The 23,795-nt window shown below is 38.5% G+C and overlaps 1 protein-coding gene across 5 annotated transcripts; it reads left to right on the top strand.

Moving 5' to 3' along the window:
- The first annotated feature begins 9,261 nt into the window (after nt 1–9,261).
- On the top strand, nt 9,262–21,764 carry LOC143672819 (uncharacterized). 5 transcript variants are annotated; one of them, XM_077147297.1, is made up of 5 exons: nt 9,419–9,514; nt 9,591–9,657; nt 10,456–10,530; nt 13,332–13,426; nt 21,592–21,764. In XM_077147297.1, the coding sequence occupies exons 1-5, from the start codon at nt 9,507–9,509 to the stop codon at nt 21,749–21,751; spliced, it is 405 nt and encodes a 134-aa protein (XP_077003412.1). In that variant the 5' UTR covers nt 9,419–9,506; the 3' UTR covers nt 21,752–21,764. The 5 variants fall into 5 exon arrangements, 1 of the variants encoding a protein (XP_077003412.1); XR_013170051.1 differs by lacking the exons at nt 9,419–9,514; nt 13,332–13,426 and adding an exon at nt 9,262–9,388; XR_013170050.1 differs by lacking the exon at nt 13,332–13,426 and adding an exon at nt 12,383–12,457 and having other exon boundaries at nt 9,422–9,657.
- The last annotated feature ends 2,031 nt before the right edge of the window (nt 21,765–23,795 follow it).

Raw genomic sequence — 23,795 nt, 5'->3', positions numbered from 1 at the left:
GGAGAATCTGAAAACAATAGAGCCCGAACTTAAGCCAGGCTGCTGCTGATGGAAGGACAGGTCCTTCCTGGCCACTGCCTGAAGGAATGAGATTATTTATTTTATAAATAAATTTATTATATAAAGTAAAAAAATTATATTTAAAATTGAAAAAATTACTTCCCTTTGTTTTTTGCTTTATTGGAGTTCGGAAAGGAAGAGGATGGAAGGTGGCATTAAAGCTTGCTTTCACCTTATCCATTGTTTGTTAGCTGAGCCTGTGAGAAAATTGGAAGAGTAATTGTCATTCAGACTGATCCAGAGGAGGAAGTAGAACAGACAAGGAACTACATGCCTCTTAATAACCTCACTGTCGCTAATGAAGCCTGACGAAAGCACCTGTACCCAGCAGTCACATGAGAGGCAGGGTGTAGAGGCATTCTTTATAGATGCACAGTGATTGATTAGCTCGTTCTTCCAAAGAAAGACCAACGAAAGAATTCTGGAACCCAACTAGTTTGTGTTTAAATCCTGGCTATACCATATGTACAAACTGCATGACCTTGGAAAAAAATTAATTGGCTCTGAATCCCTGCTTGTTCATCTACATAATGGAGACCACACTTGTTAAAGAGCTGTTGATAGAGTTAAAGGAGGTGATGTAGGTTTACATGCTGTGGTATACAGTAAGTATCCAACTGATTTTACTTTCTTTCTTTAGGTCACCTACCAACCCTATTCCTCCAATACTACATTACAGAGCAGTACATTAATTGATACCAAAAAATCAAAGCATCAAGAAAAAGTTAAATTAATTTCTGATTAAAAACAGGGAAGAGTGTATTCCAAGGAGCTGGAAATTGTTTTCGAAGTTTTGTGTTGAGACATAGGCTGAGGTCAAGTGCGGCCTTCTATGGGAAGACTGTCTCGATTGGTTAAAAATATCTCCTTGGGCGGAAGGGAGACATGGCTACCTGCATACCATGTAGTTACAATTTCTGGGCTCCTGTGTTTCAGAAATATTTTCTGCATGATACATTTAAATTGAAAAGATTTGAATCACAAAGTTATAAATATTCAATACTGAGAACTCAAAATCATGACAAACTTTTGCTTTTTATTAAATTGCTTTGAGAATTTAAAGAAGAGTAAGAAACAGCTCTTGCTCTCCATTAACCAGATGAATAACATAGGTGAATAAGGATAGAAAAAGATACTCCAGCAAAGAAAATGTAATGAAGACCTAAATTTGTAAAAGAAGATGAATTAACAAATATGTGTAAGGAACTGCAGTTGCTCCATGTCAGAATATAGAGTTTGAGAGACTAGACATGTGGTGGTTTTACATTTTTTAATATTTTTATTGTGATATCTTCACACCATACCATCTGTCCAAAGTATGCAATCAGTGGCTCACAATATCATCACATAGTTGCATGTTCATCACCATGATCATCTTTAGAATATTTGCATCACTCCAGAAAAAGAAATAAAACAAATATCACATACCCCTTACCCTCCCTCTTATTGACCACTAGTATTGCAATCCATCCAATTTGGGGGAAGGGGGGAGGTTTAAGTTTGACCTCAAAGTATTGATACTCTTTCTATCAAGAGGTCTTCCCTGCAAAAGATAGGCTAAGCCTACTTAAAATTTGGCCTAACAGTCACCCCCAAAGAACCTCTTTTGTTGCTCAGGTGTGACCTCTCTCTCTCCCTCAGCCAACATGACAAGCAAACCCACCGCCCTTCCCCTCTCTACATGGAACATGACTCCCAGGGGTATAAACCTCCCTGGCAATGTGAGACAGAAATCCGAGAATAAGCTGGGACTCAGCATCAAGGGATTGAGAAAACCTTCCTGACTGACAAGGAGAAGAGAGAAATGAGACAAAATAAAGTGTCAGTGGCTGAGAAATTTCAAACAGAGTCAAGAGGTTATCCTGAAAGTTATTCTTATGTATTATATAGATATTCCCTTTTTAGTTTAAGGTGTATTATAGAGACTGGAGGGAAGTGCCTGAAACTGTAGAGCTGTGTTCCAATAGCCATATTTCTTAAAGATGATTTTATAATGATATAGCTTTCACAATGTGATTGTGAGATTGTGGAAACCCTGCATCTGATGCTTCTTTTGGTATGGACAGATGTGTAAAACATATGGATTAAAAATTTTTAAATAATAGGGGGGAACACATGTTAAAATAAATTGAGTAAGTTGAAATAGTAGTGATCAATGAAAATGAGTGGTAAGGGGTATAGAAATAAACTAGGGGAACAAGGGTTAAAATATATTGGGTAGATGGAAATACTAGCAGTCAATGAGAGGGTGGGGTAAGGGATATTGTGTGTATGAGTTTTTTCTTTTTTCTTTTTATTCTTTTTCTGGAGTGATGCAAATGTTCTAAGAAATTATCATGGTGATGAATATACAACTATGTGATGATATTGTGAGTCATTGATTATATGCCAAGAATGTAATGTTCATATGTTAAGAATGTTCATATTTGTATGTTGTTATATTTTGTCAATAAAAATTAAAAATTAAAAAAAGATGTGGAAGTCTGTGTCCCCTCCCCTTGAATCGGGGTAGACTTGTGCCTGCTTTGACCAAGAGAAAACTGCTAAAGTGATTTTGTGTGATTTACAGGAATGTGTCATAAAAGGCCTCCAGCCTCCATCTTGCTCAGAGCTTTGGACTGCAATGTAAATAATTCAGCTCTGTGAACTCACTTGCTATAAACCAACTAAACCACATGTAGGTACTCTGGTTGATAGTTCCAGCCTTTGAGCATTCCAGCATAAGTGTGAGATGAATTGCTACATGATTCTAGTTGCCAGCTGTATTAGTTAGGGTTCTCTAGAGAAACAGAATCAACAGGGAACACTTTAAAATATAAAATTTATGAAAGTGTCTCACGTGACCGTAGAAACGCAGAGTCCAAAATCCACAGGGCAGGCTCCGAAGCCGATGACTCCAATGGATGGCCTGGATGAATTCCACAGGAGAGGCTCACCAGCCAAAGCAGGAATGCAATCTGTCTCCTCTGAGTCCTCCTTAAAAGGCTTCCCATGATTGGATTTAGCATCACTAATTGCAGAAGACACTCCCCTTTGGCTGATTACAAATGGAATCAGCTGTGGATGTAGCTGACGTGATCATAACCTAATCCTATGAAATGTCCTCATTGCAACAGACAGGCCAGCGCTTGCCCAATCAGATGAACAGGTACCACAACTTGGCCAAGATGACACCTGTCCCTAACCATGACAGTCCACCCCTTGTCAACTTGGCACATATATATATATATATATATATATATATATATATCACCTTAGACCATACTTAATTTCCAAATGAAAACAAGCACACATTTTTTCTTTTACCTGACAATACTCAACTGTCCTGCATATAACTGGAAACACATTAAATCTCTCCAGAATAGTGTGCAAATCCTTGGGCAACATTCATTCTTAAACTTGATATCTTACAACTTAAATAGTATAATACAAACAAAACAGCATTACAGTCCTCGTTTCTGTAACTGATCACGTGGTCGAAGTTCATATTTATCACTACCTTCTTCCACTACCCATTCCATGTTCCCTTTCCCCTCAGCAAGCACTTCAGCTGGCCGTGGTTCTTTGCCTGGTGGGGTGACCCAAACCTTCATTCCTGAAGTCTCAGAGCCATTAGTGGTCCTGCCTGGATTGTGTTGTTGCAGTTTTCCATTGATTTTAATCACAGGGCATGGTAGTACTAATAGACGCCCCAGGGGATCTCCTATATTCCAAGAAAACTCTTCTTTACCTCCATTATGTAGTTGCAGTCCTACTTCCTTCTGACAGTCAGGGTCAATTACCCCAGACAATAATGTAATCCCCTTCTTGGTGTGTTGATCCAGAGGCATAAGTAGCCCAAAGTGGCCAGGTGGCAATCTTAACTTCCAGTTCAGTGGTATCACTGTTGTTTCTCCTGGAGAAAGCACACCCCATTTTGGAACTAAAACCTGTAGACCAGCAGAACTCAGGGTAGCAGGGACAGGAAGCAAAAATTTTCCTAGTGGATCACTAGGAGTAATAGTGAGTGGCACCACACCCATTTCCACCCCTTGGTTCCTGGACCCATGGATCCTGGCTATGGGAGAAACAGCACCATACAGTGGACGCTGATTCAGAGCATACACAGCTTCCTGGAGAACATTACCCCAGCCTTTCAAGTTTTTGCCACCTAGTTGGCACCGTAATTGAGTTTTCAAAAGGCCATTCCACCGTTCTATCAATCCAGCAGCTTCTGGATGATGGGGAACATGGTAAGACCAGAGAATTCCATGAGCATGTGCCCATTCCCGCACTTCATTTGCTGTGAAGTGTGTTCCTTGATCCGAAGCAATGCTATGTGGAATACCATGACGATGGATAAGGCATTCTGTAAGCCCACGGATAGTAGTTTTGGCAGAAGCATTGCGTGCAGGGAAAGCAAACCCATATCCAGAGTATGTGTCTATTCCAGTTAGAACAAATCGCTGCCCCTTCCATGAAGGGAGTGGTCCAATGTAATCAACCTGCCACCATGTAGCTGGCTGGTCACCTCGGGGAATGGTGCCATATCGGGGGCTGAGTGTGGGTCTCTGCTGCTGGCAGATTGGGCACTCAGCAGTGGCTGTAGCCAGGTCAGCCTTGGTGAGTGGAAGTCCATGTTGCTGAGCCCATGCATAACCTCCATCCCTACCACCATGGCCACTTTGTTCATGAGCCCATTGGGCAATAACAGGAGTTGCTGGGGAAGGAGTCTGACTGGTATCCATAGAATGGGTCATCTTATCCACTTGGTTATTAAAATCTTCCTCTGCTGAAGTCACCCTTTGGTGTGCATTCACATGGGACACAAATATCTTCATGTTTTTAGCCCACTCAGAAATGTCTATCCACATACTTCTTCCCCAGACCTCTTTGTCACCAATTTTCCAATTATGGTCTTTCCAAGTCCCTGACCATCCAGCCAAACCATTGGCAACAGCCCATGAGTCAGTATACAAACGCACCTCTGGTCAGTTTTCCTTCCAAGCAAAATGAACAACCAGATGCACTGCTCGAAGTTCTGCCCACTGGGAGGATTTCCCCATCACCATTGTCCTTCAAGGACACCCCAGAAAGGGGTTGTAATGCTGCAGCTGTCCACTTTCGGGTGGTACCTGAATATCGTGCTGAACCATCTGTAAACCAGGCCCGAGTTTTCTCTTCCTCAGTCAATTCACTGTAAGGAACACCCCAAGAGGCCATAGCTCTGGTCTGGGAAAGAGAAGGTAATGTGGCAGCAGGAGTGGAAACCATGGGCATTTGGGCCACTTCTTCATGTAACTTACTTGTGCCTTCAGGACCTGCTCTGGCTCTATCTCGTATATACCATTTCCACTTTACAATAGAGTGCTGCTGTGCACGCCCAACTTTATGGCTTGGTGGGTCAGACAACACCCAACTCATGATAGGCAACTCAGGTCTCATGGTAACTTGGTGGCCCATGGTTAAGTGTTCAGTCTCTACTAAGGCCCAGTAGCAGGCCAAAAGCTGTTTCTCAAAAGGAGAGTAGTTATCTGCAGCAGATGGTAAGGCTTTGCTCCAAAATCCTAAGGGTCTGCGTTGTGATTCTCCTACAGGGGCCTGCCAAAGGCCCCAGACAGCATCTCTATTTGCCACTGACACTTCCAGCACCATTGGATCTGCTGGATCATATGGCCCAAGTGGCAGAGCAGCTTGCACAGCAGCCTGGACCTTATGCAGAGCCTCCTCTTGTTCAGGTCCCCACTCAAAATTAGCAGCTTTTCTGGTCACTCGATAAATGGGCCGGAGTAGCACACCCAAATGAGGAATATGTTGTCGCCAAAATCCAAAAAGACCCACTAGGCGTTGTGCCTTTTTTTTGGTTGTGGGAGGGGCCAGATGCAGCAATTTATCCTTCACCTTAGAAGGGATATCTCGACATGCCCCACACCACTGGACACCTAGAAATTTTACTGAGGTGGAAGGCCCCTGTATTTTTGTTGGATTTATCTCCCATCCTCTGACACGCAAATGCCTTACCAGTAAATCTAGAGTAGTTGCTACTTCTTGCTCACTAGGTCCAATCAACATGATATCATCAATATAATGGACCAGTGTGATGTCTTGTGGGAGGGAGAAACGATCAAGGTCTCTGAGAACAAGATTATGACATAGGGCTGGAGAGTTGATATACCCCTGAGGTAGGACAGTGAAAGTATATTGCTGACCTTGCCAGCTGAAAGCAAACTGTTTCTGGTGGTCCTTACTAATAGCTATTGAGAAAAAAGCATTTGCCAGATCAATAGCTGCATACCAGGTACCAGGGGATGTATTGATTTGCTCAAGCAATGATACTACATCTGGAACAGCAGCTGCAATTGGAGTTACCACCTGGTTGAGTTTACAATAATCCACTGTCATTCTCCAAGACCCATCTGTTTTCTGCACAGGCCAAATAGGAGAGTTGAATGGGGATGTGGTGGGAATCACCACGCCTGCATCTTTCAAGTCCTTAAGAGTGGCAGTAATCTCTGCAATCCCTCCAGGAATACGGTATTGCTTTTGATTTACTATTTTGCTTGGTAGGGGCAGTTCTAGTGGCTTCCACTTGGCCTTTCCCACCATAATAGCCCTCACTACACGAGTTAGAGAACCAACGTGGGGATTCTGCCAGTTGCTCAGTATGTCTATGCCAATTATACATTCTGAAACTGGGGAAATAACTACAGGATGGGTCCAGGGGCCCACTGGACACACTGTGAGATGGACCTGAGCTAAAAATCCATTGATCACCTGGCCTCCATAAGCCCCCACTCTGACTGGTGGTCCAGAGTGACGTTTTGGGTCCCCTGGAATTAATGTCACTTCTGAACCAGTGTCTAATAATCCCCAAAATATCTGATCATTTCCTTTTCCCCAATGCACAGTTACCCTGGTAAAAGGCCTTCGGTCTCCTTGGGGAAGACTTAGAGGAAGATTAACAGTATAAATTTGTGGCAGTGTAACAGGTTTCTCCCCCATAGGGAACTGGCCTCCCCTTCATTCAAGGGGCTCAGGGTCTGTAAGCTGTTTCAAGTCTGGAAATTGGTTAAGGGGCCGTGACTCTGTGTTTTTGTAATTCAAGTTAGACTTCTGTTCCCTTGACCTAGAACTCTTTTGTTTATACAGCTCCAACAAGAATTTAGTAGACTGCCCTTCTATTGTATTTCTAGGCACCCCATGGTTTACTAGCCAATGCCACAAATCTCTGCGTGTCATATAATTTTGATGCCTCCTTTGAGTTTGTTGTCTATTATAATAGCCGCGTCTACCCTGTCTTTGGTGATTAAGTGCTGCCACCTGGCTTCTGCCAACTCGGGATCCTGTCATCCCCATTGTGTTTAAGGATTCCAGCTCAGTGACAGCAGTTCCTACAGTAATATCTGACCTACAGAGAAGTGCAACCACAGAGCTCTTGAGGGATGATGGTGCTAGTCTCACAAATTTATTTCTCACTGTTCTGGTAAAAGGTGCATCCTCTGGACATTCCTGGGTTGTAAGAGCAGGCTTTGCATGACAAATCCACTCTAACATCCCAATCTCTCTAAGCCTCTGGATCCCCTCATCTACATTATACCAGGGCAGTTCTGGCATTTCAACCTCAGGTAATGTTGGCCACCTTTTGATCCATGTTTCAACCAACCACCCAAACAAGCTGTTAACACCTTTTCTAACTGCTCTAGCTATAACATTGAATGCAGAATCTCTGCTTAGTGGGCCCATATCAATAAATTCAGCCTGATCCAGCCTTATATTCCTCCCACCATTATCCCACACTCTTAAAATCCATTGCCACACATATTCCCCTGATTTCTGTCTATATAAATTGGAAAACTCACACAGTTCTTTTGGAGTATAACATACCTCCTCATGTGTGATACTTTGTACCTCACCTTTAGGGGCCTGTTGGGACTTTAGTCTAGTTATAGGTCTAGAAGAAATGAGGGGTGGTGGGGGTGGGTCATGAAAAGAATCATAAATATCTTCCAAGCCATTTGCTTCAGGGCTTTCATTTGCAGTTTCATTTGGTGAAACAGGATTAATAACTCTAGGGCTAATCCCTTCAGGAGGAGGTTGGGTGGCCAATTCCTCAAGGCAGGCTGGAGGTGGGGCGGCTATGTCCTCAGGGCAGACTATTACAGGGTTATCTAAAGAAGGCTCAGCATGGTCTAGGGTTTCAGCCTCACCCCCAACATCATTATCAATCCATATGTCAACATCCCATTTTTCAGGGTCCCACTCCTTTCCAATCAATGCCCTCACTTTAACGGCAAACACCATGCAAGACTGAGATTTCAGTTTACGTTGTAAAGTTGCTACTCTAACAATAAGATTCTGAGTCTGATTTTCAGAGATCTCAAGTCTACGGCTACAGGAAATAAAATTTTCCTTCAGGATACTCATAGAAACCTCTACATCTTTCAGACGGTGCTTAAGCTTCTTGTTTGAAGCCTTAAGCCCATCCCTTTCACCCTTTAATGTAGACAGTGTATCTAACAACAACCAACCAACATCTCTATAACTCTTATTTCTACAAAACTCTGTAAAGGTGTCAAAAACATTATCCCCCAGAGTCTGGCTTCGTACAAGCGAAGCATTAGGAGAATCGAATGATGATATTTTGACTATCTCCTTTGCCAACTCAGTCCATGGATTGGGAGTGTCATTCTGATTATGGGAATCAGAGTCCTTAGTGTCTCTGAGCCCAGTCAGAGTAGAAAACCATTCATAAAAACCCATTTTTAAGATTCTGTTCCTTAAGAACCACTCCTGGTACCAAGATGTATTAGTTAGGGTTCTCTAGAGAAACAGAATCAACAGGGAACACTTGCAAATATAAAATTTATGAAAGTGTCTCACGTGACCGTAGGAGTGCAGAGTCCAAAATCCACAGGGCAGGCTGTGAAGCCGATGACTCCAATGGATGGCCTGGATGAACTCCACAGGAGAGGCTCACCAGCCAAAGCAGGAATGCAACCTGTCTCCTCTGAGTCCTCCTTAAAAGGCTTCCCATGATTGGATTTAGCATCACTAATTGCAGAAGACACTCCCCTTTGGCTGATTACAAGTGGAATCAGTTGTGGATGTAGCTGACGTGATCATGACCTAATCCTATGAAATGTCCTGATTGCAACAAACAGGCCAGCGCTTGCCCAATCAGATGAACAGGTACCACAACTTGGCCAAGTTGACACCTGTCCCTAACCATGACACCAGCCATTGTGTCGTCCTCAGCCATTGAGTTTTCCCAGCAGAGGTCTCTGATAATGTGAATCAGAGAAAAGCCATTTCTGCTTGATCATGTCCGAATTTCTGACCCACAGAATCTGTAAGCATCATAAAAGGGTCATTTTGAGATTACGTGATGGGGTCTGTTTCTTGGTAATAGTAACTAGATCAAGTCATAAGAAGTGAGGCTAGAGAATCTGGTTGGGCTGGACCATGTCATGCTAAGGTCTTTGAACTTTATTCTATAGAAAACCAGTTTTCAGGGTGGAAAGGGTTGCATCATAGTCAGATTTACTTTTCAGAGAACTCATTCTGACTGCAGTGGGAAGACTAAATTTAAGAAGAGCAGAACTGATAGCAAGGAAAATGGTAAGAGTCTATTGAGAGATGTTGAGCACATTTACTGGGATGGTAATGAATAAATGAGAGGGGAGAGGCTTGACAAAAACATTTAGGAGTATGACTTAGTTTTCCAAGGCTGTTATAAGAAAGTACCACAAAGCCACTGTTGTTGGCTTACACAACAGAAATTTTTTATCTCACAATATTGGAGTCCAGAAGTCTGAAATCAAGGTTTTGGCAGAGCTGTGCTTTCTCTTAAGGGAAGAATCTTTTCCATGCCTCTCCCTCCTGGCTTCTGGTGAGTGGCCTGCATTCCATGCTGTTCCTTGGCTTGTTGTGGCAACAAAATTGGGAAGGAAGAAGTAAAACTCTCACTGATTGCAGATGATATGATACTAAATGTTGAAAACCCTGAGAAATCCACAGCAAAACTACTAGAGCTAATACATGAGTACAACAAAGTGGCAGGTTACAAGCTCAACACTCAGCAATCTGTAGTGTTTCTATACACTAGTAATAAACAATCTGAGAAGGAAATCAAGAAAAATTCCATTTACAATTGTAACCAAAATAATAAAATATTTAGAAATAAATTCAACTAAAGATACAAAAGACCTATACAAAGAAAACTACAAGAAATTGCTAAAAGAAATCACAGAAGACCTAAATAAATGGAAGGGCATACAGTGTTCATGGATTGGAAGACCAAATATAGTTAAGATGTCAATTCTACCTAAATTGATTTATAGATTCAATGCAATACCAGTTAAAATTGGAAAAACTGGTATGCTAGGTAACTGAATCTTTTTTTCTCTATTCTGCCAGCATTCCAGAGACTTGTGGCACCTTAAAAAGCTTCAAAGAAACTGTTTCCAGTTCCATATCCTGACATCTGATGGGGTGAGTGGGTTATCAGGGTGAGAGTGGATTGGGTAGTAAATAGGTGGTTAAAGTCTCCTTGATCTAGACTCTTTAAGAGCTTCCAGAATGTTCCCCTTTGCTCTGACCTCTACACTTGTTTTCTGGGTACCATGCTCTAAGAGGTTAAAGCCTTGACCTAAATTTGTCAGTTGAGTATACTCCTAGAAAATGAGTAATCCAACAATTAATTGGTATTTAATGAAATTCAGTAGGTCTGTTTTTAAAGTGCTAGCTGCTGTGTTACCTGGATACAGTAAGACTTTAATGCTTGTTTAATTGTTAATTGGTGTGTTAAGCATTTAATGTCTGTTTAATTGTTAGTTGGTGTGTTTGATCAAGTTATTAATTGATGTGTTACTTAAATATAATGCGTTAAATGTCTGTTTAAATTTATTACTTGGTATATTACTCCATTTTTATTAGCCAAATGTTCGTAGTTGGTTTCTGACTAGGGAGATCCTTTTTAAAAAGGAAACATTTGGGCTGTATTGAAAATTGAAAAGATTGTAGTTATGAGTCTATAATAAAAGGGTTTATTTCTGTAAAATAATCTGGCTTCAAAATGATCTAAAATGAGAATAGTACCATTAGTTAAAATTAACAATATTACAGTTAAAATTGTTCTTCAAAAAGGTAGAAATGGGATGAGACAATATATTCAATCCTTTTGTTAGCTGTCCCTCTCAGAAGTATTTCTGTTTCTGATTTTTGTACAGCTAACTTTCTGTTTGTGTCTGTCTGTTCAATGTATAGTCTTATACCTCTGGATGGTGAAAGAGAAACAAAGATTCTTTAAAAAAAACCCTTTCAGAATTGCCTAATAAAAAATAGGTAATTTTATATAAATTGGTACTTCTGAAGTTAAAAGAGCAAAGAGAGAGAAATAACTATCTGAACTGCAAGATGCAAAACTTTAGTTTTGTAATTACTATAAACAAACCTGGACATTAGAAAGAACCAGCCTTGGGATTCCCCTAAGGGCTGCCTCTAGAAAAAGCAAAGATCTTTTCCAATGGTCCTGGTCAGAGCTCTTAGTAAAATGAATCTAATAACTGCAAATAATTAAAGAAGGGCATAGAAATGCTAAAATGCCATGGCCCTCACCAAAAGTTTTCAATAAGCCAGGCTTCATTCTGTAACTGAGAAATCAGGAGTTAACGTGTGAGTTTGATTACTGACTCATTGCAGATATTCCTTTTTGCTTTCTGTTATATTGGAGTAGACAGAAGGAAATTAATGAAATACATAAACACTCTCTTTTACATGCCAGGTTTTTGCTTTTTCATATCTATAATTTCATCCATGAAGTGTTGATTATCATAATATAATTCTTACAAAATTATAAAATTGTCACAAATTCAATCCAAATTTTGTGCAGTGTCCATTGATTTAAATTACAAAAAGGTTTATAAAGCTAAATGTAATAAATTAATAGATTAATGTGAATAAAAAATATTAAAATGAGAGATTATGCCTCAGCCAGTAGATGTTTATTATAGTCAGGTTTGTCCTTATTTGAACAAAGATGGATATGATTAATCTCCTTGTACATGGTCAAGAAGTGGATGAAAGGCCAAATTTAAGGATGATATAAAAAGAAAACCAAGCATTGATTCCTGGCCCATGTGCTTCCCCAAAACAAGCAAACAAACAAACAAAAAAACTAACAAAAATTCAACAAATGGTACTGCAATAATAGGATACTTACATGGTAAAAGAATGAAATGTTACCACCCGTGATACAGTACACACACAAAAAAAGAAAGAATGAAAGAAAGAAAACAAGCATACAATAAAGGTTTAATTACTTATGTTTATGGTCCTCTTGCAGTGAATTTGGGCTGAATGTTGACCAGAAAATATGATCTAGATTCGGAATTATCAGCCAAAGCCAACAACATACCAGGTAGAAGTCAGTGACAAATTTTTAGAATGTATTTAATAATGAGGAGAATAAAACCCAAACCAGAATAATGTATAAAGGCAGGTAAATCTCTAGGCATAGTAAAATCTGGCTCTGAAGCTGGAATGAAGGGAAACTAATTGATTGCTTGGTATTGGCTCTACAAATCTTGCTGCAATTGACATTCTGTTACTCTATTGAACACCAACTCAAAATAAAATGTTTCTCCATTATTCTATTTTCCTAAAAGTCTTAGTAAGAGAGGATTATATTTCCTGTCATAATGTGAATATTTTTTCTGTGGTATCAATTAATTTTATTTTAATAATTATGGAATAAGCAAGCAGAGTCTTCTCCTCTATTCCTTCTCAAATCGCAGTTTGTTCCACTGTAACTTTCTCACGGCATTTGAAGCTTCTGCATTCCACGGTTGAGCAAGAATGAACCAGTTGTGTAAAATACGGCTGCCATCTTGACCACTTGGAAATGTGGCTGGAGGGTAATTGTATGTGAATAAACATGGAACAAAGAATAAGTTAATCACAATTATCTGGGAGTTGCAGGTGGAGAGAGCTCGCTTTCTTCCTTCTGCACTCTGGTTACACAGAGAATGTAAGATTCAAATACAGATGATCAGAATTATAAAATTCACCGCATGTATGGCTCCACTATTAAAGACTATGAGTAGATGCAGGCAAATTTCAACAGAGTTTGCATATCACAGAAGTGATCAGTAACATTAGGGCCACAGAAGGGTTATTTCAAAGCTAAAATAATCTGTGCTGAAGAGTGGATGCAAGATTCCTAATCCCCACCCCCCAGGCCAGATTCAACAGCACACCACAGACATGTGGCTTTCCATTGTTGTGCATCTCAGGGGATTTCAAATGGCAACATACTGATCAAAGGACATGAGGAGGAGCAGCGACATCTCCATGCACTGGAAGAAGTGAACTGCAAAGATTGGGTCAGGTACTCATTCTAGGAGATGATGTTCTTCTCAGAAAAAGCATCTCTAATCAACTTGGGAGCCATGGTTGTGGAGAAACAGACATTAGCAAAGGATAAGTAGAAAAGGAAGAAATACATGAGGATCCCTAGCATTTGCTTCAGATGGTCATAACAATAAGTAAATTTGCCAGCAGAGTTGCAAGGCAGAGAAAAGATGACAAACACTATTTCCTCTTTAGACCATCCATCCCATGTTAACCCAAACGGAAGAACTCATTCACGCTGCTATTCAGGTCCATGCTTACAATAGATGTGGAAATGACACAGGTGATGAATGGTTTATCCTCAAAGAGAATTGAGAAAGTGCTTATTTAGTAAGAGCGTTGGAGTTGGACTCAACTATTACCTTATAATTCTAATTGATAGGCAACAGACTCAGTTGTTCCAAAAGGTTTTCGTGCATTATAATCCTATGGGAATTCTTTCTAATGCCAATTCCCAAGCTTTAACTATGGAAACTTCCAGGGGAAAACAAAGGTTTGTGGAGGAGAAACAAAAACAAGTAGGTGATTCATTGTGTTCTCTATCAAGGTTTGAGAATTGCTGACTTTGCTGTGTGATCTTAAGCAAGTTATTTTAATGTTGTCAAATGTTGAATTCATGTGAAAACTAGAGACCCTTACAGACAGTTTATTAAGTGTATGCATATATGTATGTCATGTGCGTAGATATTGGTCTCAATAACTGAAAAACAATACTCCTATAATTCAAAAATATTCAGTTTGGAGATTTCCTATCACGAAAAATATGTTTTTTTTTAAATATATTTATTGCCATAACAAAACAAAACAAAAAAATGCACATTCTTAACATACGAACATTCCATACTTGGTGTACAATCAATGGTTTACAATACATCACATAGTTGTATATTCATCACCATGATCATTTCTTAGAACATTTGCATCATTCCATAAAAAGAAATAAAAAGAAAAAACTCATACATACCATTCCCCTTACCCCTCCCTCTCTCATTGCCCACTAGCATTTCCATCAATCCAATATATTTTAACCTTTGTTCCCTATGTTTTTCTATACCACTTACCACTCCATTTCATTGATCACCAGTATTTCAATCTACTCAGTTTATTTTAACATTTGTTCTCCTATTATTTACCTATTTTTAATCCGTATTTTTTACTCATCTATCCATACCATAGATAAAAGGAGCAGCAGACACAAGGTTTTCACAATCACACAGTCACATTGTGAAAGCAATGATTTGGACACCTATTTGTATTCATTATTCTTGATCCCTTCAATTTCTTGATTGGAGTATTTTAAGGAATTGTTTTTCCAACTTTTGGCTCATGGTGGACATATTACCTTCATTGTCATTAAGGACACATGAGATGTTTGAATAAATCGCAGAGCCTGGAATTATGAAGGGAAATTACCATGTACATGAAATTATCCATTACTCATGCTAGATGCATGATATTGCTGTTTTAAAAATCCAACTGGTTCTACATCTTTATATACTTATGTAGCCTGAGTAATGTCTTCACTCACATGATTTTCTTACCACTATCTTTCAGATGTTTTTCTACCAATTTTTATTCCTTTTGAAACATAATTTTAAAAGTATTTCAGAATCTTCATGCAGATGTTTCTCCATTATTCTTCATTATATCCTTTCTTCAAAAATATACATATTTACATAAGTGCAATTATCCTGTAAAATTATTATACATTCTCATTCTCAGTTTGGATTTTTTTTCAAGCATTTTTCCTTGTAACTAAAGGGGATCCTTAAGCAATTATGTACTTTAACAGCTGCAAATTCACATAAAAATCTCTTAATATCAAATTTTACCATTTGTCTTTTTGTTAATCTAAGGAATTTTCAAATTTTCACTCGTAAAAAAGCTTCTGAATGAGTCTCTCATCATTTGTAAATTTTTCTGTATTTTTAATAATGCATCAAAATAATTTCAATGGAATTACTGAAGCAAAAGAGATGCATATGTATAAAATTATTAGTAATGATTATTAAGCATCCTTCCAATTTGGTTTTATCAGAATTTATTAGAATTATTTTAATTATAGAATAAATATATTGCATATTAAAAATATCCAAAGTCTGCAGTAGGGTGAACCACAAAAGTGTCCTCCCCAAATTCTTTATTTTTCCAGTTCCATCCTCCATTTACTCTAATAAAACTACATAGTCAGGTGCATGGTGGTTTTGTAGTAGAATGCTCACCTTTCATGCCAGAGATCCAGATTCAATTCCCAGACCGTGCAGCCAAAACAAAAAACAAAACAAAACAAAAACTACATAGTCACAATAAAACTGGAAGAGTTTATAAGTCCAGCTACAATAATTTTGCTCAATATGATAACAATAGCTACATTATATTAATTAGAAATTCTGAAAGCAGTTCCCAATTATTTCTTGAGTATAAAAAAGAAAATGAATTAATTATTATTTAATTTTGATACCATTGATTCCTAAAGGAAGCTAAAGACAAAAAGGCAGTTTCCTTGGCTATGAGGAAAGGAGCAGTAAGTTCAGATAAATAAGTAAACTATTATAAGGGACTTCTCTTTTAAACTACATTCTTATGAAATAAAAAAGTGATGGAGATAAGTTTGTGGGCAGATAATGGACAGCCATGAAAGCCAGGTCATGAAATTCTATTTTGTTTTGAATAAGAAAAAAAAAATTGAGGACGTGAAGATAAGAAACTGGCACTTTTAACTCTGTGTGTGATTTGTTTCAAAGCAACACTGCCTCAGAATTTAAACATTTAGTTCTTCCATTATTTCCTAATACTCCTGGACTGTGCTACATTTTTGTTTATAAATCTCCACATACCCAGTTTGAGGGATATATTTTCTCTTCTTTAAAGTCTCAAGTTTTCCATCCACCTGTTTGAATTTTAACCTGTTCAAATGAATCTGTTCCCAGGAGTCTGTATGTATGCTCATCTTCTCTTTTTTACAAGAAAATTAACATCTACCTTTATCCTCTATGAACCAATATAAATATAGCTTTATTAAACTTGCATTGATTTGAACAAGAGAATCCTAAATTATATAATATTTTGGTAGTATTACCTTATAATTTATATATATATGTGTATATATATATTTTTTGTATGCTGTATGGCAGGGTCACATTTCATTATTTTTCCATGTGAGTTATTGTAGCATCATTTTTTGAAAACTTTTTTTATTGTTTGGTTTTCTTGTTTGTTTTGCTTGTTTCTTTGTTTTTTGGGAAGTGTGTGGGCCAGGAATCGAACCCAGGTCTCCTGTATGGCAGGCAAGAATTCTACCACTGAACTCCCCTTTCACCCCCAGATATTCTTTTGTTGTTGTTTTATTTGACCTGTACATTCTCTTGCAAAGTAGTGTGATCATTTATCTTGTTCTATTATATACAACGTTTGACCTTTGATAGAGAGTTTGACTGGGTTAAGTTGGTCTACAACTAGGAAAGTTACTAGGTAACTACTCCCTCTAGCATCCATACTATATGTCATATAAAACAGCAATTCCCAACCATCCATGAAAATTGCATTCTAGAAAAGAAAATTTGTAAAGCAGCAGAAGAGGATACCAACTGACACCTTCACTTCCTATCCTGGCCCCCAAATCAAGTTTTGTAAATTTCATTGTTGAACAATTAACAAAGCAGCAAACTAGGTACATCATGAATAGTAGTTAAGGAAAGAAAAGGCAGAGAGCAAATGAAGTCAGAGAAGGAGAGAGTAAAATGTCAGTGAGCACAGGGGAGGGGAGGAAAGAGTAGTTTGACCAAACTTTCATCACAGCTTCTTTCCCCTTGACCCCCTGCAGTGTTATTTTCTGCCAAATCAGCAAGAGTGTGCAGTTGTGGGGTCACATGAGGAAGGGTCACCAGGAGCAAGTGTATAGAAGTGCAGCCCTATCTATGCACTGTTCCTGAAACATCACCACTAATCTTCAAGTCTTTACATGAAAGGATCCTGAAACACTGAAACTCCTAGGCTGGTCTCAGCACCATGTTGTGTTTACTCTCTCCTTTGTGAGCAGAGAGGCTTTTGAGAGGCAGTGTAGTCTTACTCCGAGGCTGGGGAAGTTTTGGTAGCCTGAAAGACTGTAAACCCTCTATTTTGGAAATATGCTCCAGGAGCGCAATCTCTTTTCAGGAGACAGACTGGCATAGAGCCAATCAAATCAGTCTTGAGGAGGTCACATGAAGAAAAGATTTCAGACAGATTGCAAAACTTATCCCAATAGTAAATAGCTGTCTTCCAATAAGCATATTTTTCATATCTTCAACTTTAATTTACTTAGTAGGTGAAAGGTGAAGTCTGTATAAAACATGCAAACACTGTACTACTTTGTGTTTCAGTGATACTTTCAATCATGGGAGGCTATGGTGATTGGGAATTTACAGAGGGAGAGGACTCTGCAGCCCACCTTCACACAGCCCCCCCTCAGAAGCCCTGGGTTAGACAAAATATCAGCATCTAAGTTACAGGAGAAGGGTGTGAAAATAGGGGAAGTTTCTCAATATGGTTTCTGAAAACTTCCTTATGGAAAAAACTATTCCTCTGCTCTGAGAGAGAAATGCTTCTGAAGCTAGATATGGTCCTACAAGTTCCCTTTGGAAAAAAGCAGGAGTAAAATGTTTCTCTCTTAACTGTGTTGGATATTTATAGTAATTCCCACAAATCTTAGACTGCCTGAGTCAGGCTTTCAGCCTCATTAGCTACAAGGAAACCATGTCTCCCTATGCAGTCCCAAAGGTTCATCCAGTGGGTGACTCAGACCAATCAGTTAAACAGCAACTCACTCTCAATTGTGGGTGAGGAATCCTCATTCCATTCTCCTGATGATATGCCAAAGCACATCTCTTCTAGAGGGTAGGAAAGTCTTTGAAGTCAGCTAAAGGCACATATAGGTCAAACAGGCAAGGCAGACTGTGAGCACTGGCTCCTCCACACACCTCAGTGTGGATTTAAGTCAACTTCTTTTTTTTATTAATTAAAAAAATTAACAAACAAAACATTTAGATATCATTCCATTCTACATATGCAATCAGTAATTCTTAATATCATCACATAGTTGCATATTCATCATTTCTTAGTACATGTACATCGATTTAGAAAAAGAAATAAAAAGACAACAGAAAAAGAAATAAAATAATAATAGAGAAAAAAAACTATATGTACCATACCCCTTACCCCTTGCTTTCATTTACCACTATTTCAAACTGAATGTATTTTAACATTTGTTCCCCTATAATTTGTTTTTATTCTATATGTTCTACCCTTCTGTTGATATAGTAGCTACAAGGAGTATCAGACATAAGGTTTTCACATTCACAGAGTCTCATTGTGAAAGTTATATCATTGTTCAATCATCATCAAGAAATATTGTTACAGGAACACAGCACTACCTTTTCAGGCAATTCTCTCCAGCCTCTACACTACATCTTAAACAACAAGGTGATATCTACTTAATGTGTAAGAATAACCTCCAGGATAACCTCTCGACTCTGTTTGGAATCTCTCAGCCATTGACACTTTGTCTCATTTTACTCTTCTCCCTTTTGGTTGAGAAGGTTCTCTCAATCCCTTTATGTTAATTCTCAGCTCATTCCAGGGTTTTTCTCAGTCCTTTGATGCTGAGTCTCAGCTAATTCCAGGATCTTTGTCCCACGTTGCCAGGAAGGTCCACACCCCTGGGAGTCATGTCCCATGCAGAGAGGGGGAGGGTGGTGAGACTGCTCATCATATTGGCTGGAGAGAGAGGCCACATCTGAGCAACAAAAGAGTCTCTCTTGGGGGTGACTCTTAGGCCTAAATTTTAAGTAGACTTGACCTATCCTTTGTGGGGTTAAGTTTCATGTGAACAAACCCCAAGACTGGGGGCTCAGCCTATAGTTTTGGTTGTCCACACTGCTTGTGAGAATATCAAGAATTCAACTTGGGGAAGTTGAATTTCTCCCCACTCTCAGCATTTCCTGAACAGGGCTTGCAAATACTTTTCCAGTCACTGAGGAAATCATTCTGGGATTCATCAGGGGATCACTCTGGACAAACCAACAAAATCTCATGTGCTACCTGAGATTCCAAGTACTTATGACATTCAATCAAACTATCTACATGAGTTATATTAGGAAATGCTCTAGTCAAAATTAAATTTTGTAACAAATAAACATTTTTTGCTTTAGTCTCACACATAAGGTGACATTTTAAAGTATTATCATCTATTTTCAGCACCCTGCAATAATGACATTCCTTTGTTCTTCCTCATGCCAAAACATTTTTAAAATTTGTACAGTGAACATTTCACTATTATTATACACTCTAGGCATTCCTAGATTATACCATCTCGATCTTTAACATCTATCTTTCTTTCTGATTTCATTTATGTCCCCAGCCCTCCTCCCTCTATCATTCTCACATTCAGCTTCATTCAGTGTTTTAACATAATTACATTACAGTTAGGTAGTATTGTGCTGTCCATTTCTGAGTTCTTGTATCCAGTCCTGTTGCACAGTCTGTATCCCTTCAGTTCCAATTACCCACTATCTTACCCTACTTCTATCTCCTGATGGTCTCTATTACCAATGACATATTCCAAGTTTATTCACTAATGTCGGTTCATATCAATGAGACCATACAGTATTTGTCCTTTAGTTTCTGGCTAGTCTCTCTCAGCATAATGTTCTCTAGGTCCATCCATGTTGTTAAATACTTCATAAGTTTATTCTATCTTAGAGCTGGATAATTCCATTGTATGTATATACCACAGTTTGTTTAGCCACTCGTCTGTTGATGGACATTTTGGCTATTTCCATCTCCTTGCAATTGTAAATAAGGCTGCTACAAACGTTGGTGTGCAAATGTCCGTTTGTGTCTTTGCCCTTAAGTCCTCTGGTTAGATACCTAGCAATGGTATTGCTGGATCATATGGCAATTCTATATTCAGCTTTTTGAGGAACAGCCAAACTGCCTTCCACAGTGGTTGCACCATTTGACATTCCCACCAACAGTGAATAAGTGTGCCTCTTTCTCCACATCCTCTCCAGCACTTGTCATTTTCTGTTTTGTTGATAATGGCCATTCTGGTGGGTGTGAGATTATATCTCATTGTGGTTTTGATTTGCATTTCTCTAATGGCCAGGGATGTTGAGCATCTCTTCATGTGCCTTTTGGCCATTTGTATTTCCTCTTCTGAGAAGTGTCTGTTCAAGTCTTTTTCCCATTTTGTAATTGGATTTGCTGTCTTTTTGTTGTTGAGTTGAACAATCATTTTATAAATTCTGGATGCTAGACCTTTATCTGATATGTCATTTCCAAATATTGTCTCCCATTGTATAGGCTGTCTTTCTACTTTCTTGATGAAGTTCTTTGATGCACAAAAGTGTTTAATTTTGAGGAGCTCCCATTTATTTCTTTCTTTCTTCAGTGCTCTTGCTTTAGGTGTAAGGTCCATAAAACTGCCTCCAATTATAAGATTCATAAGATATCTCCCTACATTTTCCTCTAACTGTTTTATGGTCTTAGACCTAATGTTTAGATCTTTGATCCATTTTGAGTTAACTTTTGTATAGGGTGTGAGATACGGGTCCTCTTTCATTCTTTTGCATATAGATAACCAGTTCTCTAGGCACCATTTATTGAAGAGACTGTTCTTAAGTCAGCTTCTTAATCTCTTTGATTTGAAAGTTCTTTTGTAAAATGTTAGTAATAAAAATAATTATTTAATATGATTAATACAATTTTCTCCCATTTCTAATCCTGTCTATGTTTCACATCAGTATATAAAAGAAAGAGCTGAGAAAAGTTAAAGGAATTATTGAATATTGTTTTTTGTATTACATGATAATTTTTAAAGATATGTCTAAGAGTATATGCTCCTGTACTTCTAGGGAATAAAGTTTGATTCTTTCTTTTAATGTGGTTGCATGTTATTAAAGTTGGGATAGATTAAATTACAAAATATCTTCCTACCTGTGAGACTAAATTAATACCAAGATCTCTGGCTTACAGATGACCTGTTTGGTAAATGATGATGAAGCATAAGGTCAAGGTGGGGATGGGGAAAAGAGGTGACAGTCAGAAATGGAGTTGGGATAATGTCATGAATGAACTGCACCATGCTTTGCACTTTTATTGCAGGGACCAGTGTCAACCAACAGCCCCATGTTTCCCAGAGAAACTGCTTGGAGAAAATCATGCCCCAATACCTGACCTTTGTTGTGAAAACTGGACTGGTAAAATCTCAAGGAAGGTGTATGGCAAGTGGCAACAATTTGGGGCCTCAGTTTCTCTAGAATAAATGGGAATAAGAAGGTTTACCTTTAGAAGTCTCTGAAATGTCTAAAAATAAATAATATACATAAAATTAAGTTTTATGGTTCAGAAAAAGTGATAAAAAATATTTATGTTCTTATTCATCAGCCTTAAATATGTGGAATTGAGGCCAAGAGGAGGGAAACACACCACTTAAGCCCACACAGCTGAGAATTTGCAGCTGAGATGTAAGACTCCAGATCTTTCAATGACAAATCTAAAGCTCTCTTTATTTAAAAGCATAATACTGGAATGTCATAAGCCTTCTTGGCCTGGGAAATAAAAAACAGCCAATGAATGTGACCCTGCATGAAACTTCCTAGTCAAAAGATCCTAAATTAACTCACAGTTCTCAGGCAATGATCAAGATTCCCAGTTATGGTGGGTAAATTTGCAGAGTGTCCTCTTCAAGGAGTTCATTTAACTGCCCAAAGGCAAGAAGCTGTCAAGGATCCCTTGAGGTTCCTTCAAGCTCTGAGGTGAATTGACCATGAAACCTCATTAAATATTCACTATACACTGCCCTGGAATCCAAGTTCTGCCAAAGTACTGTCAGTGTTTGACATGTCTGAGCATTTAAACATGGACCTTTAAAATTGAGGTCAGATGACATCTGAGGTTGGAATTCTTTGGGGTTTTGATCTACCCTTTTCTCACATATAATCTAAGGATAAATTAGAGCACGATTTTTTTTATACTGAATGCAGATGCACACACCACTAACTCTTTTTATTTTTTTAATTTACATGGGCAGGCACTGGGAATCGAACCCAGGTCCTCTGGCATGGCAGGTGAGCATTCTTGCCTGCTGAACCACTGTGGCCCACCCTAGAGCACGATTTGAAACTTTGAACATTAAAGTTGTATCATACTCAGATAAGATTTTCAGTGAATAATTCAGAAACTCTGGCCAAATTCTACCCCAACTAGTGAAAATGGAAAATTGTAGCAATAAACAATTTTATTAGCATTAAAAGTAACTTCAGAATAAAAATCAGATCCCTCTAAGCAACATTAATGTTTTGGCAGGAGATGTGAGAAAGAATGTAGAAAAGGGAGTGAAAATGAATGGATAGAGAACAACAGTTTTATTTACTATTTTAATTTTTAGTATAGATGAGAAAATTAAATTGCATATAGAATTTATATCAGATATCTCCTCTGTGCTATGCCAAAGCATGAAATATTTTTATTACCAATATTTAAGGTCTAATCATATTCATTTTGATAAACAACATTTTCATTGGTTAATATCCATTTATTAAACAGATATTTATTGAGTTTCCACTCCAGGCTGTTCTAGATTGTTAGTGGAACATAAGTGAACCAAAAAGAAAAGAAATTGCCCACCTCATAGCTTTAGTCTATTACAGGAGGCAAAAAAAACCAATAAACAAACAAACCCACAATAAGTAATAACTTATACTGTATAACAGAGTGATAAGAGTATGGAAAAATAAAGCATAGGTGAAGGGAGGGAATAGGCAGAATAGGACTCAGTAAGAAGAAGAGGAGAGAGTTAGTTATGAAACAGTAAGAAGGAGCCTAGCCAAGGGAAATCCATGAACGTTGTGAGGCAGTAGATGTTTTGATGTGTTCAAGTTTGCTAGCTGCTGGAATGCATTATACCAGAAATGGAATGGCTTTTAAAAAAGGAAATTTAATAAGTTGCTAGTTTACAGTTTAAAGGCTGAGAAAATGTCCCAATTAAAACAAGTTGATAGAAATGTCCACTCTAAGGAATCCAGGGAAAGATACCTTGGTTTACGAAGGCCGATGAAGTTCAGGGTTTCTCTCTCAAGTGAGAAGGCACATGGTGAACAAGGTCAGGGGGGTTCTCTCTCATCTGGAATGGCATGTGGTGAACATGGCATCATCTGCTAGCTTTCTCTCCTGGCTCCCTTTCACAAAGCTCCCTGGGCGGTGTTTTCCTTCTTCATCTCCAAAGCACTAGCTGATGGACTCTTTGCTTCTCATGGCTATGTCATTCTTCTCTGCTCTCTCTGAATTGCTTCATTTTCCAAAATGTT

The sequence above is a fragment of the Tamandua tetradactyla genome (genome assembly GCF_023851605.1).
Source record: "Tamandua tetradactyla isolate mTamTet1 chromosome 16 unlocalized genomic scaffold, mTamTet1.pri SUPER_16_unloc_1, whole genome shotgun sequence".
In the NCBI taxonomy this organism is placed as follows: Eukaryota; Metazoa; Chordata; class Mammalia; order Pilosa; family Myrmecophagidae; genus Tamandua; species Tamandua tetradactyla.
The sequence above is the reverse complement of the archived record's forward strand: the minus strand, read 5'-3'. Positions and strand labels throughout refer to the sequence as shown.